Raw genomic sequence first — 16952 nt, forward strand, 5'->3', positions numbered from 1 at the left:
GGCATAGAGACTGCTGACTAAGAATATTAATTAGCAGCTCTGTTTGTTGGTAGAGATAAAATCAGGCAACACCTCCTAGTGAAAAAAAAAGACAGAAAGTAAGCAAAGAGAGACACCTACTTGACTGCATGGTTCTAGCTGATATTTCAGTTGTAGAAGCACCCAAGCCTTGAGGAGAACGTGCAGCCAGACGAAAGTAGTACAAGCTGTTTGGTTTCAGACCTTGCAGTCTGTAAGATGTCCCTGGCTCAATGGTAATTCGTTGCTGTGGATAAGTAACAAGAAAACTTGGTCATCTTCATTAAGGTCTGGGCAAGTCTTTTTTTATCCCAATACCTGTCATCAAAAAATCTCACAAGGAACCTACAGAATATCAAGGACACTACTTGGGGAATAATATAATGAAAATAGCATTTTAAAAGCAAGTTTCTACAACAAATAAGGTAAGTGGAATAAAGGTGTCCAGGGATCTTTCTCATGATAACACAGCTATCCAAACGCACTGGATAAAAGGGTGATCGAGAGGCCATTGCCCATAGTGTGTTCTACAGTTAAGGCATGTGTGTTGCTGTAACATGGCCTACAGTAGAAAATGATAGTGGACTATGCCCAACATGTGCAATTTCAACTAAAGAGAGTTCAAGCTCATGTCTCATGATCTTCTGCAACCTACATAGGGGCAAAGAAAATATGGCTAGAAGTAACAGCAGAAACGGGTATACAGTTAACCTGACATTACTATAAAAGAGACATAAAATTGCCAGTGTCTGATGGGATAAAAATCAGATGTTAGTTACTAAAGAAAGCTGGATAATTTATATGAAATCTAGGTTGGTTTAAAATTATTTTATAACTTTTTTCCCTTGGGGATATAGAGTCTACAGCTACAAAAATAATCACAGACTTTTCGATAACTTTTAATATCATAAAGGACTTTTGAAATGAAGTTCCTTTAATCAAATTTTATAATTGCTTATCATGCTTAAAATTTGCCTTTGTATTTTAGCAAAAATATATCTGCTTATTGATAATCAATCCCAGACTGAACATTAGCCTGTAGTAAACCTTCAAATACATGCTAATATGTAATCTAATATGGCATAATCTTAAGTTTTTTTATCCAATATTGCTTGCTGTTTACACAAACAGCAATCAGTCAAGAAGAATTCAAATATAGAACTGGAGAAAACATCTCCAGGGTGTTCTGGCTTGAAACTACAAAAGCTTTTAAAATTTTCAGATTTACCAAATAACAAGAAAAAGAAAGTATTCCCTATAAAACGATTATGAAACAGAGCTAATGCGCCGACATTCAAACATTCAGAGCATTCTCAAAAAGCTGCCCCCCTCTTTGCTGTTTTTGCTATATTTGTTTCTTAGTTGGATAATGGTAAGGATTTAAAATAATTTAATGCTGATTTATATCTTATTAAAAACAAATAGTTGTAATATGAGTACCTTAAGTTATATCAGCATTTAAATTATATAACTTTTTAAGTGATTAATTTGTAATGGCCTGGTTAGCTAAATCTAAAAGCACTGCATTTAGAACCTGGTCTTTAGAGATTCCACTCCATTCAAACGGAAGTAATAAAAGCTTACAGTAAAAATTAACTTATTATAGCATACAAGACAATGCCCAACAAGTTAACTGATAATATTTCATTTAGTATGTGAATGTTTTAAAAAAGTATTCCTTGTTAGATCCCTGGGGCTGTTTAGCTTCGTGAAGATTTTTTTTTTAATACGAAGAATGCTAAGAGGTAACATAAAATGGCTTGTGTGGATTGAGTTTTCACATACAGTTTTACTAACATTTTGTCCAATATTCCCCTATTGGAATTTATAATAACATAATAAACATATTCATTACTATAATACATTCTCTTTCTAAAAATCTTAGGTGTATATTAATAACTGATTCCTATAATATATTTAAAGTGCACCCAAAAGACAGTGTACCCTAATGTTTAAGAACACAGATTCTGAAACTGCCTGCCTAGATTCAAATTCTAGTTCTTCTATCCAGTAGCATGAGACTTTCGGCTAAGTATTTAACTTTTTTTATGTGCCTCCATTTTGCAACATGTGAAATAGATTAATAACAGAGGTGGTCCAACCAATAGCACTGTTAAATGAGCTAAGAGATGTGAAACCCTTAGAACACTGCCTGTTAATGTATTTATTAATTATTCTGATTTTTGTTTTATTTTCAGTGACTATCAATTCTTTCCTGCCTTCTACAAACTCCTGTTATTTTATGTGCATAACTTACTCAAACTTTATATATGCTCACATTTACATCATAATTTTTGGCATACAAACAGACATTTGCTTTGGGGTATATTTCTCTAAAACCAGTTTGAACAAATTCTTCTATTCAAAATCCTGGAGCATGAATGCAGAAGAGGAAAAAAGTCCCCAGGTCTCATGGGGTATATTAAATAATTTTTAATTCGATACCTACATAAGTAATTTGGAAACTTCAAAAGGACATAGTTCCAACAGGGCAATACCTGATCTGTTTTGTCCCTTTCCCCAGCAAGTCTCCAAATACCTTTTCTACTCTTTTGGTCCAGTGTCCCTTGCTGCATACATCTTTTCTACCACAGTCCTCTATAGATATCTGGCCTCTTACAGAACTTGAGCAAGCATAGCAAAGCAGAGCAGTGCCTCAGTTCAGTGACTAATTCCAAAGGTGAGAAACACGGCCCTACCTCCTCTCCGTGCTCCCCATCTTTGTAGACCAGTTCGTAGCTGGCGATGGTGTCTGAACGTGGAGGTGTCCAAGAGAGCAAAATACTCGTTTCAGACTCAGGTTCTGCTTTGAAGTTTAGTGGCTGCCCTGGTACTAAAAACAGGGAGGCAAAGGACAGAGTTTACCATCACCACAAATATTCGTAAGTTCTCATTAGTGCATCTGTTTAAACCTTTCAAAACGTGTCTCCATGTATCAGCCTACTGGAGTGCTAGGTTTTTTTGTTTTGTTTTGTTTTGTTTGTTTGGTTTTTTTACCAAGTCCAGATAAACTTGTGCATATAAAGTTCATTTTCCTCCATCACGAAACAAAAACAGCATTATGAATTGCCCTTGTCTTTGGGTGGTATAACATTTATACAAGATTGTATAACTAGCGAATATACAGGCCTGGCACAAATAACGCCCTTTTTAATTACGAAATCATAAGCGGGTAATTCTGTAACATATATCACACTCAAGCACACCATATGACATTTTAGGTGAAATATTCAAATTAAAACTATAAATTATTACACTCATATTATTACCCTACCAACCACACTGAAGCAGGCCTTACTTCTGCTGGACCCTATAGAATATATTAGTGTCTGAATTCAATTTTACATATAACACAATTATTTACTTCATAACATTGCTGTATGTAATCAGTGAGATGATTTATATAATGTGCTTTGTAATTAATATTGCCTAAATAATAACTAGTGCTAAATACATTGCTATTTTGAAACTAAGTGGGAATTTATTCTCTAGCACTGTGTTTAACTTTCAAAGTTAACACACCTACAGGCAACCAGAATCACTTAGCCTTTTTTTCTTACCAATCTACATTTTAAGAAATTCTTTTAAAATAAAAGGAGATAAGCTATCGCTTACAAATAATTGCTTCTAATCCCTAAATGACTCCAAATGACTTAATACACCAGAACTAGTATTAAACTTAATATTGCCCCTAGCGAGAGGGAGCTAAATTACACAAATTAAAGCTTATAGAATACTTATTACAAAAAATACAGTAATTTAATGTAGTAAGATGAATAGAACCTATAATTCTCATATTAGTCATATAACTCGTGCAATAGACAATTTGAAAGAGCTGTACGTCAGATGTTGAGAATGCTTTAGTCAAATGCTCCATTAGAATAAGTTTACTAACCCCAATGTCCAAGTTAATACCTGATTCCCATCAGGTCTTCCATCTATTATACACAAGGCTAATGCTCTTCAGGGCATCACTGGCACACCTAACCGGACACTGTTCTTGGCCAATTCCTGTTCTGGTTGGTTGGTACCCATGCTTTGATGGCCATTAAAAATTTTTGATCATTAAGAAAAACCCAAGTCTGATCATTACCCTTGATATTATGGCTAAACAGATGTCCATATTTCTACAAATTCACATGAAAATTCAGTGATATTTAATAAAAATCAAAAACAGTGATTTATTTATACTTCATATTGGAGGTAAAAAAGATCTAAAGCATTTTGGACAAATGAGCATAAACATTTGAAAACATAAAATAATGTAATTTGTGGCTGATGTATAAATTCAAGTTATTAAATAATACTTGAACGATCATTTTCATAAAAAGAAGATCTTTGGAAAAAGAAAGCATATTTCTTTTTGTAATTATGTCTCTAGTATGATTTAAAAACTGCCTTTTGTTTAAAAAGAGATTAAAGCCTAAAGGGATCTAGCAGAATCGTTTCTAGGGCCCCTAATTACCATTCTATCCCACAGTCTGCCCCGTTCACTGGTGAATCTGTGTGTGTGCATGCCTGCGTGTGCATGTGCATGTGCAAGCAAGCACACACACTCATGTTTGGACTGATGCTTAAGGCCACCAATCAGCGCTTCCTATTTCTAATTCCATTCATCATCTTTTCTCTCTTTTTGTTTCACAGGCCTTGAGATACTCATTAATTTGATGCCTCCGGGAATGTACTTTGTGAACAGGGTAACAGCGTGTGTGTTTTTTTTTTTTTTTTTTAAGTACCTGCCCAGTGGGTGACCTAACACAATCATTCAGACTGAGACAAAAGAAGATAAAAGATCAAGAGCAAGGGAAGAAGGAACAGAGGGAAATAAAAAAACAAATAGGCAAACAGGAAAACAAATAGCAAATGTATTACTTCTAAAAGAGAAATAACAAAAGCACTGGCAGCAGCAACAATGGAGGCCAAGAACTATTAGACAGAGGGGAAAATTATAATTGGATTCTAATATTCACAAAATGAGGGGACTTCTCAGGCTAAAACTACACATAGACAGACACACACACCCTATACACATATGTGTACAATCATTTTTACTTCTCTAGTTTTATTCCCTTTTTTCTCCCCCCATACTTCCACAAGTTGGGAAAGAAGAAAGCCTGTGGTAACTCATGATTTAAACCGAACCAGAACACAGTCCGTATTGTCAAGAATTTAAAACAGAGTATTGAAGGGCTGTTCTCACGATAACTGCTTGTTACGTATTTCCTTCCTGCCTAATTCTAATAATAAATTAAGTGACATTGATTGAAAACATCTTGGAAATCTAATTAAGTTTTTCTTACTTAAACTGTTTACTTTCTACCTTTTAATTTGTCTTGAACAAATTCCCGGTAGGTCTCAATATTTTATCCTTGTTTAGTGACACAAACTGCATCTAATTCTCTAATTCTGTTTGGTACTATTAGGAGGCCACTTCTAAATAAGGAGTCAAATGGGCACATCAAAGTCTCAGAGGGTGTACTGTCTGTTTTATTCTTCAACAATGTAAGTAACGGCTAGATGACTTAATTCAAAGTCTCTTAGGCTAATACTTAAGGAGATCTCCTCTTCTGCTTCCACCATCTCCTTCTTTTGAAGTAATTTGGAGGATGATTTAATTTAGTAGATTTTAATCTTGCGGTAGAAACACAAATGCCTAGAGGTGTTCAGATGGACGGGCGCAGAGGCCCTGAGGGGCCTGGGATCTGTCGGAGAGCCCCGCGCCCCGAAGGAGCCGGGGAGGGTCAGCACCAGGAGACGGCTGCCTTTTGGAAAATGGGCCAGTCTTGCCCGAGCTTCTGATTTTTCAATACGAATTGATAATAAACCTCCTAGGTAAAACCTTTCAATCTTTAACAACTGGAAATTAATTAAATTAATTGCAATTATTTGAAAATATACTATATGGGGCTAAGTGTGCCTACAGATGAAATCCAGCATATGGACTGGTGCTTTATAAGATCTTTATATGGTATCAGGGTCTGTGCTCATGACTGCCTTAAGATGCCGCTGCTCAGACTTCCTTGGGAATTGAGAGTTCACCTACAGCTACAGTTTCCTCAGGGTTCTTTAGTCATAGTTGAAACAACAATAAAGCTGAGGCATCAAAGGAAAAGAAAAAAGCCGTGAAATTAATGGATTTATTTTCATATTCCCCAAACACATATATCCTAATGATGATAATATTATGTATATGAAAAAACACTTGAGGGGACTCCAAATTGTCATCTTTATTTTCTCTTCTTGGAGACACAGGGAATGCTTCACCTGTCAATCGGATTTTCCTACCAAATATTGTGATTACTGAGCTTCTATGAAGAAATGCTAATACTTGTGTTTTATGCTCCCTTACACAAACACACACGCATAGGACATTTTTTACTGCCATCACAGTCTTCACACCTCAAACTTCCTAGCATTCACTTTTTGTGTATCTATGTCTGTTTTATTTTATTTAAGAGCTTTTCTGTGTTGTAGTATTTCCCTCACCAATTACCTGAACATAAATTTTATGGGAAAATCTGAAGTTCAAAGTAACTCATGGGCAAATAAAAACAACCCATCCAGAAACTTATGGGCAATTATTCCGCATTAAAAAGGAAATGTGATAATATTAACCATAAACCAAATTTATAATTTAGATGTAAAAAGAGGAAAGTAGAAATACAATTTTTTCTTTAAAATTCTATGTAAGAAATCCTTACATTCTGTAAAGTAGTATCAAGATTATATTCTTCTTGATTTCCTTATTTAATGTTCAAAAGGAAATATGAATATAAACTATCAGCTTTCAAAAATAAGATTAAAATTTCATTGATAAATGTAAAGTATTTGAGCAGTAGTACTATTATACTCTATTAAATATCTGAAGGCAACTCAAAGACAGGGAATGAAGAATAAATAAGAAATGAAGAAAAAAATCTGCATGTCATCTGAAATGCCAGTAATATTAGAAGAGATCAAGAGCAAAATGTAGGGCATATCTCTAAAGAGAAAAAGGTTAGCACGTATTAAATCACTAAGCAACCATTTCATCTAGCCATTTATAAATATGAAATATTACCAAAGAGACTAGAAAGCTGCGTATTGCCAAGATATCTAGTACTTTAATAAGGGATGTATTTCAAACTATGTGTATCTAGCATATTGATAAATAATTAAAAAAAAAAACAATAAAAGCAACAGCCAGAATTATAGTGGTAGTAAAACAAAATTCAGAACAAGGAGTCTGATTTGTAAGTGCCACAAGTATATCACTGACAAAAGAAGTACTTAATATGTAAGCGCCTGCACAAATTTTGCTCTCAGTTGTCATTAAATATCAATAAGAAAATGTTAAATTTTATTAAGGTTGTATTTACATCCAGAGGTCCTTTACTCATTTGTAAAACTACTTAGAGAAACCATTTAAATTGGGCTTGTCATTTTGGTTGTTAGATGTCAGGTTTTTCTATTGTTTGTTTGTTCGTTTGCTGATATAGTTATCCTATTGATATACACTAATAAAATTATTTTTTAAAGTTCTGGAAAACCTAAAGTACAATGTCTCTAAATGTTGTAGTTTTATATTATAACAATTTTGCAGATCCTAATTTGCAGAATTAGCTTCTTCAAAATGTTTAAAGTTGATAATAATCATTAGAATTTAGTTATAAAATGTATATAATTCTTTTCCTTCCAAGGAACTATATTATTAAGATACACAGATATAAATCAGTAGACTTTTTCCCAAGAATCTATTAAGTATACAGAAGAATTAGAGGTCAAATACATTTCCTAAAGAGTGTTTAGGAAAAAGACCTTGAGATTTAAAAGATTTAGTTAGAAAGCCTCCAATTAACATGAACTTCAAACATTTATTTTACTGCATTAGGTTTAAAATGAAATTTATTACACGTCTTCATCAGATTATCATTTGCAATTTTATAAAATATATAATTACCCTATATTATCAGAAATATACAAATTACATCAATCCTCCATTTATATTAATATATTAACATAAGACAGTAATCTTAGATAAGAACAAACCTGATAACTTCCCTCTTTAACTCACTTTGTTACCAAACACTGTTTCTTAGGGTCTGATTTTAAATAAGAATACGAATATTAGTATGAAGGAATTAAAAATACCAAAATGAAATTAATACATTTCAGATATAGAACACATACAATTTTTTATCTCTATGTATATGAAATTAAAATACACTTGAGAAATTCATACACATTATTAATCAGTAAATTTTCATAGAGAAAAGGTAACATTGCAAGTAAAATAATCATGCCTTTAAATTTTATATAACCTCACTAAAAGAATATTTCATAATGGTTTATGGTTTTTACCTAGCAATGATCCCAAGAATTAGCTAGTCAGCAAGAAGAAAAAGGAGCAGCTCAGCATTAATTATATCAAGATCTCACATCATTGTGTTTGGCAGTTATCCACTAACATCAAATGGCCTTTGTTAATTAAGCCTACAGAACCCATCAAATCATTGTGCTATTTTGGTAGATTTTTTTCGCCTATTGATCTTGGCAGGCACAAGTCTTTATGTCATCATATATCTTTTCAATCAATGAGTATTAAAAGTGCAACTATTCTGGAAGGTTCTTGGAAATATTTCAATGTATAAAATGTCTAAAAGAGACTGGGGACAACTATTCCAATACACTTGTGACCCATTCATTTAGATTTTTCTAAGTTCAGAATCCCTAGATTACATTAATTCAATTGCCCCTGTCATAATACTACCTTCACTGAGTTATGATTTATGTTACATTATGTCTGCTGGTAATACAGAAAATCAAAAAAGGCCTATTTAAACATCAGTTCTATATCTTTCAATAAACTGTAACTGAAGGCATTAATGTCTGTTATTCTGTTTTCTGAATATAAGGATTCTCATGACTCCCAAGGATTCTTCTGTTTTAGTTGAGTTTATATCCAGAAACTATTTGGTTTCTTAGATGGCTAAACCCTCTTGCGAGCAGAAAAGAGGTTATAAAACATTATAGGTTTCTATGTTTAAATCTGTGGTTAGAAAAGTTAGAACCAAATTTAATGATTAAAAACCTTCTATAAAAAAGGTGTTCCCTTCTACTTGTTTCAGATAAACTTATTTTTCATATCTAAATAGCTTAACACACTTTTGTACTTGGATAATATAATAGGCACCTCAAGTATTGGAGAAATAAATTATATATAATCCTTAAATAAAAGTATGAATAAAAGACTACACAGTATTTCCTATCTCTATTCATTTATTGAACAACTCGTGGGCACAAAAGCCTAGGAGGCACTAAAACTATCATATTAGCAAATGATTACTTGGAGGGATAATGGTGTTCAGAAGTACCTAGGGTGCCAAGATTTAAATTCTGCTTTGCCATTTACTAACCATATGACCCAAAGCAAGTTCCTAAATCTTTTTATTTTCTTTGATCCCCAATTTACCCATTGGAAAACAGGATAATTCCACATATACCTATCTGGTGGTAAGAATACATGCAAAGTTCACAGCAGAGTGCCCAGCATATTTTAGCTGTTATGATTATAATGATAATTTATATTACTTATTAAGTTATAAAATGTTTCCATCTATTGTCTAATCTATAGCTCTGTTAGGGGTTTAAATGTGTCCCACAAAAATTCATATTGAATCCCCAAACCCAGAGCCTCAGAATGTTACCTTGTTTGGGAACAGGGTTGTTGTGGAGTTCATTCGTTAAAATCAGGTCATTAGTTTGGCCCTAATCCACTATGACTGGTATCCTTATAAAAAGGGAAAATCTGGGCACAGACGTTCACCCAGAGAGAGTGACATATGTCAGTGAAGGCAAAGGTCAGGGTGATACTTCGACATCCAAGGAACAGCCAAGATTGCCAGCCTCCCTTGCCGCTCTCACAGGGAATCAGTTCTGCTGGCACCTTGATATTGGACTTTTAGCCACAAGAACAGACAGGCAGTAAGTGTCTGTGGTTTAAGCCACCAGTGCATGGCAATTTGTTACAGCAGCACAATAAAACGAACAAAATCCCTAATCTCTATGAAGTGGTTATTATTTCAGATGAGAAAACTAAAGGTCAGAGAGATGAAATAACTTGTCCAAGCTTCAAAATCACAGCCTGGGATTCAGTCCCTGATTATATTACTCCAAGGCCAGGGTTTTAAAAAATGATACAGCTGATGGACAAAGCCAAAGCGGGGAAGGATCAAGGGTGGGAACTGGGGGTGGGTGGAGCAGGGGAAAGTGGTGGTGGGAAAATAGAGACAAATGTATTTAAAAATAAAAAAGACATCAACAATATGACTTATTCAACATGCACACAAAAATAAAATAAAATACAGCTGAGAAATCAGAAAAACTAGAAGTGGATTATAGGGATATATTCTTCTCATATTCTATTTTGTATCTTTTAATGGTCTTGGAGCTGCTAAAATAGTGTAATAAAAAATAATCTGATAATAGATGACCACTTTCAATCAAAGAAAAAAAAAGATTCACAGATTTCTGTATTTTCCAATGAGAAACATATAAAAATTAAAATGTATTAAAAATCTACAGTATATTTCTGCATATTAATATAGCAAATAAATGCAGAAGAACTGCAAAAGCCAAGTAAGGAAAACACGGATGGTTTTAGTGCAATTGTGGCCAGTTATTTTTATAATTATCTTTCATACCATTCAAGAAAATTGTGAATCCATAAACAAACCAGTAAAAACCAAATAATGGTATGAAAATACAATAAAGCCCCTGAGGCTGTAAAATACGTTCTGAGGTTTCTAGTAGCAAGGGCAAATGGTAACACAGTCAAGTGATTTACAAGGCCCATAACATGAAAACAAGTCAGTGATTAAACAGGTTTATCGAGTTCTGATACCTGAGGAAATTCACTAGTTCATGCCCAAGATTATCAATGAGTTACATACCTCTAGATTACAGATACTAACTCCCATAATATATGGTTCTTATGTAAATTATCAGAACAAACCAGTGGCATGCTTCCAAAACACTCCTAGATTAATGAAAATTTTAGAGGAGCCAAGGCTATAAGGAGTCAAATGAATAGCTCTCAGATGTTCAGGAATAAACTGTAGAAGAAAGCTGCCATGTTATATTCCCAACCCAAGTCAAAACTGATCACTTCAAATCAAGCACCAGAAAGGTTTGGTATCCTCTTATAAAAATAAAACAACTGGCAGTGCCAACTTTTTCTTCATAAAATAGTTTGGCATTTGTTTTAATACCCAGGAAAATGAATGAATCGGGCCCTAACGTTTGATCTTAGACCTTGGTAACTGCTTTCCTTCACCCCTGAGGCCATACAAAAAAAAATTATCAAAAATCCATTAGGAGAATATTTATTTTTAAGCAAGTAGATTCCTGGAAAATATAAGCTATTTAAATATCCAAGGCCCTGACAGATGGTTTCATTTTCAACTTTATGTTGAACAATACAATCTCTCATAAATTAAAGTTTCTGAGACTATTCTGTCAGCATATGAAAAAGAATGGTTCTTTTATTTTCAAAATGCTGGATGGAGGATGCATTCATCCATATCTTACAGGAAAGTCTTCAAGTCATTTGGGTACAAATGAAAAGGATGCTATATGTATCCTTGTACTTAAAACGATTATTTAGTCTTTCAGTTGTCCACACCTATTTCCTTTCCAGGTGCCTCATATGCACCCTCCCACTTAGAAACTCTGAGTCTCAGAAATTAAAATGTACAACATCTTTGTCCTTCGTTTTTTCCTCTCCCACCTGTTAGCATCAACTCCTCCCTCCTGCCGCCCTCCCCATCCACACCTAGACTTACCCCCCGTCTGAGTGATCACTTGTATGTCACTTGAAAGAGGACCATCTCCAATTGATGTAAAAGCCAGGACTTTGACAGAATACGTTTTCTGGGGCACTAAGTTGCCAATCGTAGTGATTTGGCTGTCAGCTACATTGTGTTTCATCCAATTGTTGACATGCTGAGTGGGATCCATTGTATAATAAACTCTGTAACCTTGGATCTGTCCATTTGGCTCCTCAGGTTCCTTCCACTGCACCAGAATGGTGGTTGAACTCAACATCCGCGCTTGGACGTCCCGTGGGGCACTGGATGGCGCTTGCTCTGAGGTCTGTGTTAGCACGGGCTCACTCGGAGGCCCACGCCCAATGTTATTGACGGCAACAACCCTGAATTCATAATCTGAGTAGGGACTTAGTCCAGCGACACTGTAGCGTGTGGTCGCTACCCCATCGATTTCTTTGTAAGGTTCCTCAGAATTTTTAGGTTTATGCTGAATGATATAGTAAGAGACAGGCTCAGGGTTCCCAGAGTCCCACGTCAGTGTGATGCTTGTGGCTGTGCTCTCGGTCACCACAGGGGTCCCTGGAGGTTTGGGTAAGGCTTGGAGAGGAGGGGAAAAAAAGATAGTCACTTCCCATGACCTCTAAGAAGTTGTAAGAATCCATAAACTCTACTATTGAAATGACAGATTCACATACCTACGAAACATTTAATTAGATGAATTATAGCAAAGAATAGTGTTCTAAATGGTCAGGGAAGTATACTAAGACATGCGTACATGACAAATCCCATTTTACTAGAAGTGCATCATAGCATTGTACTTTCAGGCTTGTATCCGAATCCGCCCCTTATTAGCTACGTGATCCTGAATGTGCTGCCTAACCTCTCTCTGCTTTAGTTTTCTCATGTGAAAAATGAGAAAAACTGTACGATTGGAATTGTACAGTTGGGTAACTCTATTTCATGAATTTGCTCTGATGATTAATGACCTAATCCAGTAATGCTCTTAGCATGTATCTGGCACCCTCAAAAAACATTATTTGCAATTATTACTATTATTATAAGCTTGGCCAATTAGACAGCTGCTTTAAGATATAAATGATATAACTAAATACCAATAAATGTTGAAAATAAGATATTGAATATATTTTGAATATATTACTTTATGTTAAAAAATGCTGAAGAATCTAAATTAAAATATATTCACAAATCACTTGTTAAAGTATTACTGTAAGAAAAGATAAAGGAGTTAAGCAACAAAAGAAATCTCGTAGACACCAGTGTAGTGATTACCAGAGGGAAAGGAGAGTGGGTGGAGGTAGAGGGTAAACGGGGATAAGCGGTGATGGAGGAGACTTGACTTGGTGTGGAAAACACACAATGCAATATACATATGATGTATTATAGAACTGTACACCTGAAACCTATATAATTTTTTTAACCAATGTCAATAAAAAATAAATTCAATAAAAAATAAAGTATTATTGTAATAGTATGTATTTGATATTCACCATCAGTAATGCCTAAGATTATAGCTACCAATTTTTGTAATTAAATCCATCTTTTAGAGATCCATTTTTTTTTTCCTCTAAGCAGAGGAATACAACTCAAAATGCTACCAAGTAAGACTACAAACCACCTACACTGGTGACCTCATACTTAAGTGCCTTACCCTGGTCAATGATTCTCCAAGGTAGAGTTATCAAGGGAGAACCACCCCACCAACTTTTTGGAGAAAACTCAGAAGGTAATACTCATAAATTGGCCCTTTAGTACCCCCTTTTCCTTGTTGATATAAAAGCAAAAAGTACAGTACTCCCTAGAATGACAGCTTTTCAAGAGCAGCAAACTTGTACTTGGTAACTGCTGGATCCCCAGTACCCAGAACGCTGCCTAGCAGTAAGTAGGTTTTTCGTTTATTGTTAAATGACTAACTGAACAAATGAGTTAGTAACCATTTGCCTCATTCTCTTCAAGCTGCTGTTTTTGTGTTGGTTCACTTTTTGCCTTCAAGAGTAACCCTTACATTTTATTTATTTCTGAGGTGAAGAAGATAGGGAAATAGCAAGAGCCAGGAAAATAAAGATAAGAAGTCAAACAAGGTACTAGTTGAATGTGGCTCCTGCTTTTGAATTTCTAAAGGTTTTCAGTAATATTCAAATATTTAAAGTTGAAATGTTTATTATGAGAAAGGTGATTCACTATTTGCATATTACTCTAAGAACTATAGAACAAAAACATCTGGCCAAGGGATTTTACTAAAAATAATTTTAAAAGGTATTTATTTAAACATAATCTGGCCTGACATTTTCCAAGAAAGTAGATAATACATATTTTTCCCTAGATTTCTTTCTGAATTTTAAAGCAAGTAAAAGTATTGCTAAGTCACATTTATTGTGCAGTATAGGGTTTGTGTCTGTAATGTATGGATAAGTATGTTTAATACAGTTAAGAATATGCAATATAATGTTATTATTTTAAATGGTTAAATGTTACCAATGGTGTGCACCTTTGTTCTCTCATCAGATGATTGATTTTATAAGGCATATTTGATATATATGCTTGGTTGGAAATAGGGCACTGGCAACAGCAATGCATTTTGCAATTCTTAGGATCAAACTTTCTAGAAAGGGAAGACAATTTGTGTTCATTTTGCAATAGTTCCATATATTTGCAGAAACCTCAAGTCATCTTCAGTCTGACCTGTTTTGCAAAAGTGTTCTTGAAATCTATAAGCTCTGGGTAAAAACAATACACTTTACATAGTCACTTTTTTCTTTCTTTAATTCAAAAATATCTGCTGAACATAGTACTTAGGTTATATTTAGTTCATTTATTTCAAGAGCATAATATTTCTTGAGCAGTTCATCAATACAAGCTGAAAAGATAAAGCTAAAAGAATATACATCCACTTGCATTTTGATTTTTATAGGGTTCATTAAAAACTCGTAAAGGATCTATTATTTAACCACGTTAAGTACAACTTTCTTCTTTTCTGTTGGTCTTCAGGGTTTTCAACATTTAGTAAAACTTATTTGGATTTTTCTATCATGTGACTCTTATCAGAGTTCTGATAAGATTAAAATGAAACTTGTATGCTTCAGTCCTTCCGTAACTGTTGATCATGTCTAGCATTCCTCCTTCTGCTGGGTTAATTCCTGGGCCCAGCGTGTTGTTAAACAGTTTGATGATTATTACTTCTTAGGCTGCCAATACTTTTGAGAGAGAAACTGCCTACATAGACATGTGTATCTTACGTGATACAATAGACTGATTAGACTATGATATCTAAAACAGTAAACAATGAACAGATTCACTTTGGGATTCCTTGGATAGACTTTATAGAGGCATTAGTCACGTGACTTGAGGGTAGCCAGACCCTTAAAGCATGAACTGCTGAGCATACCTTTGACAGTGATCTGTGCTATTGCTTCAATGACACCAAGTGTTGACATCGCAACACAGGTGTAATTTGCTGACTGTCTTACATCATTCAGTTCTAGGACATTTCTTCCTATTGGCATATCATCTTCAGGTGTCAGGTCTTCTGCCCCCAACATCCACTTCACATAAGGCATTGGTGACCCCACAGCCACACAGGTGATATTAACACTTCCACCTGGCATGATTTCATGATTAGTGGGTGGGATAGAGAATCTTGGTGGGACACGACGAACTGGAACAAAACACAAGGGAAGATGATAAAATATACAAGGCCAGAAAAACGGCTTGTTAAACACATGACATGCACTGTACAGACAAAATTAAACAACTGGAACGTATTGTGGATTGTCCAAAAACAAAACAAAGAAAAACTGCGGATAATACAGACCAAACGAGTATGGTATGTGTATACACACAAAGAAATTACTTAGTTTGGTCATTGATATCTTAGACACATTCATACAAAAGTTGATTCAGACCTATAAGGGCCCCACAAAGAAACTATCTACAAACTAAAATACACAAACATCATGCATAAGATAAACACAAAACATATACATACATGCATATCACAATGATTCTATGCATTCATGTATATGTGAAAAGGGAGACTGGAAGATCACCAGCAGGTTTAAGTTGGGTATGAAAACCAACTTTCGTGCTGTGTACTTCCAGTTGCTGTGGATGTACGTGTGGAACACACTGTTACATCCAAGGCCCGGAAAATGTCATCTAGAGTACAGTGGAAGTACAACTTATTTGCTTTCAGACTCAGAAAGCAGCCTCAAGACCTCTCACTAACACTGGACCAAACACAGAAATATATAAACATATTGATTCACAGTCACAGAGGAAATAGAGCCAATGCCAGTAGAGGTACCAAACTGGGTCATGCAAGGCATGCACAAGATGAAGTCTCAAGGCCCGTGCTTCGGACACTGGGAAAATGTCTGGAATCCAAGACAACAGTGACAGCAGAAGAAGTTAACAGGGTAATAGAACTAAACACAAAGGCAGGATGTAAAGTACAGTGATTGAGACGCAAATATAGGGGATGATAGGATGTAAGTAGGAAGATATTAGATTAAGCTAGGTTGTCACGGTAAGGATTGCAAATTTAGAAAGGGAGCTGGGTATTTCACATTCAGGATTCCATTCAGTTCATATCTAATGTAAGACAACATAGATGATGACAACAAAATGTAGTAGGAGGCGTTTTGCGCCTACATTCAAAATGAGGGGCCCTGCATCTAAAACATACAGTGGCACATGACATTAATAAAAGAGGTCATATTGAAACACCATGACACAAAAAAATTACCAAGCAATTACAGTTCAGTGTTCCTGCTTCAGGTAATCTGTATGTTTATGTGTCAAGTTTAAGTACATGATACAAGGAGAGGGTAAGAGACACATGTTTCATCTTGGGTTTTTATTGGCAAAACCTTACACCCTGAGTACTTTAGATCAGGAGGTAATCATTAGGAGCATAGCTTAAATACAGATAAGAAAGTGATTTTTTAAATCATAAATCAAATAATACACAAACCACCTCATAACCCCAGGAAGATAATGAGTAAATAATTCTGTCTGTCAACTTTTTGGCTGCACTTAAGGTTGAGGTAAACCTCCATGGATTGGAGAGGGTTCGCTGCGATGGCCTCACAGGTGAATGGCAGGCGTAGG

The 16952-nt window shown here is 34.9% G+C and overlaps 1 protein-coding gene across 16 annotated transcripts in view; it reads right to left on the minus strand.

The window, feature by feature from the left end:
* Positions 1-16952, minus strand: part of PTPRD (protein tyrosine phosphatase receptor type D) — a 512308-nt gene that overhangs the window by 181979 nt on the left and 313377 nt on the right. For all 16 annotated transcript variants that reach the window (XM_054583148.1, XM_054583147.1, XM_054583146.1 and 13 more), the window contains 4 exons: positions 15229-15498; positions 11841-12422; positions 2718-2851; positions 121-265 (listed from right to left, as the gene is read on the minus strand). In XM_054583148.1, the coding sequence (XP_054439123.1) occupies positions 121-265; positions 2718-2851; positions 11841-12422; positions 15229-15498 (1131 nt within the window). The remainder of the gene's footprint in view (positions 1-120; positions 266-2717; positions 2852-11840; positions 12423-15228; positions 15499-16952) is intronic.

The sequence above is a fragment of the Pteronotus mesoamericanus genome, unplaced genomic scaffold (assembly GCF_021234165.1).
Source record: "Pteronotus mesoamericanus isolate MK-2021 breed Mesoamerican mustached bat unplaced genomic scaffold, CSHL_Meso_final contig_73, whole genome shotgun sequence".
NCBI classification, from domain to species: domain Eukaryota; kingdom Metazoa; phylum Chordata; class Mammalia; order Chiroptera; family Mormoopidae; genus Pteronotus; species Pteronotus mesoamericanus.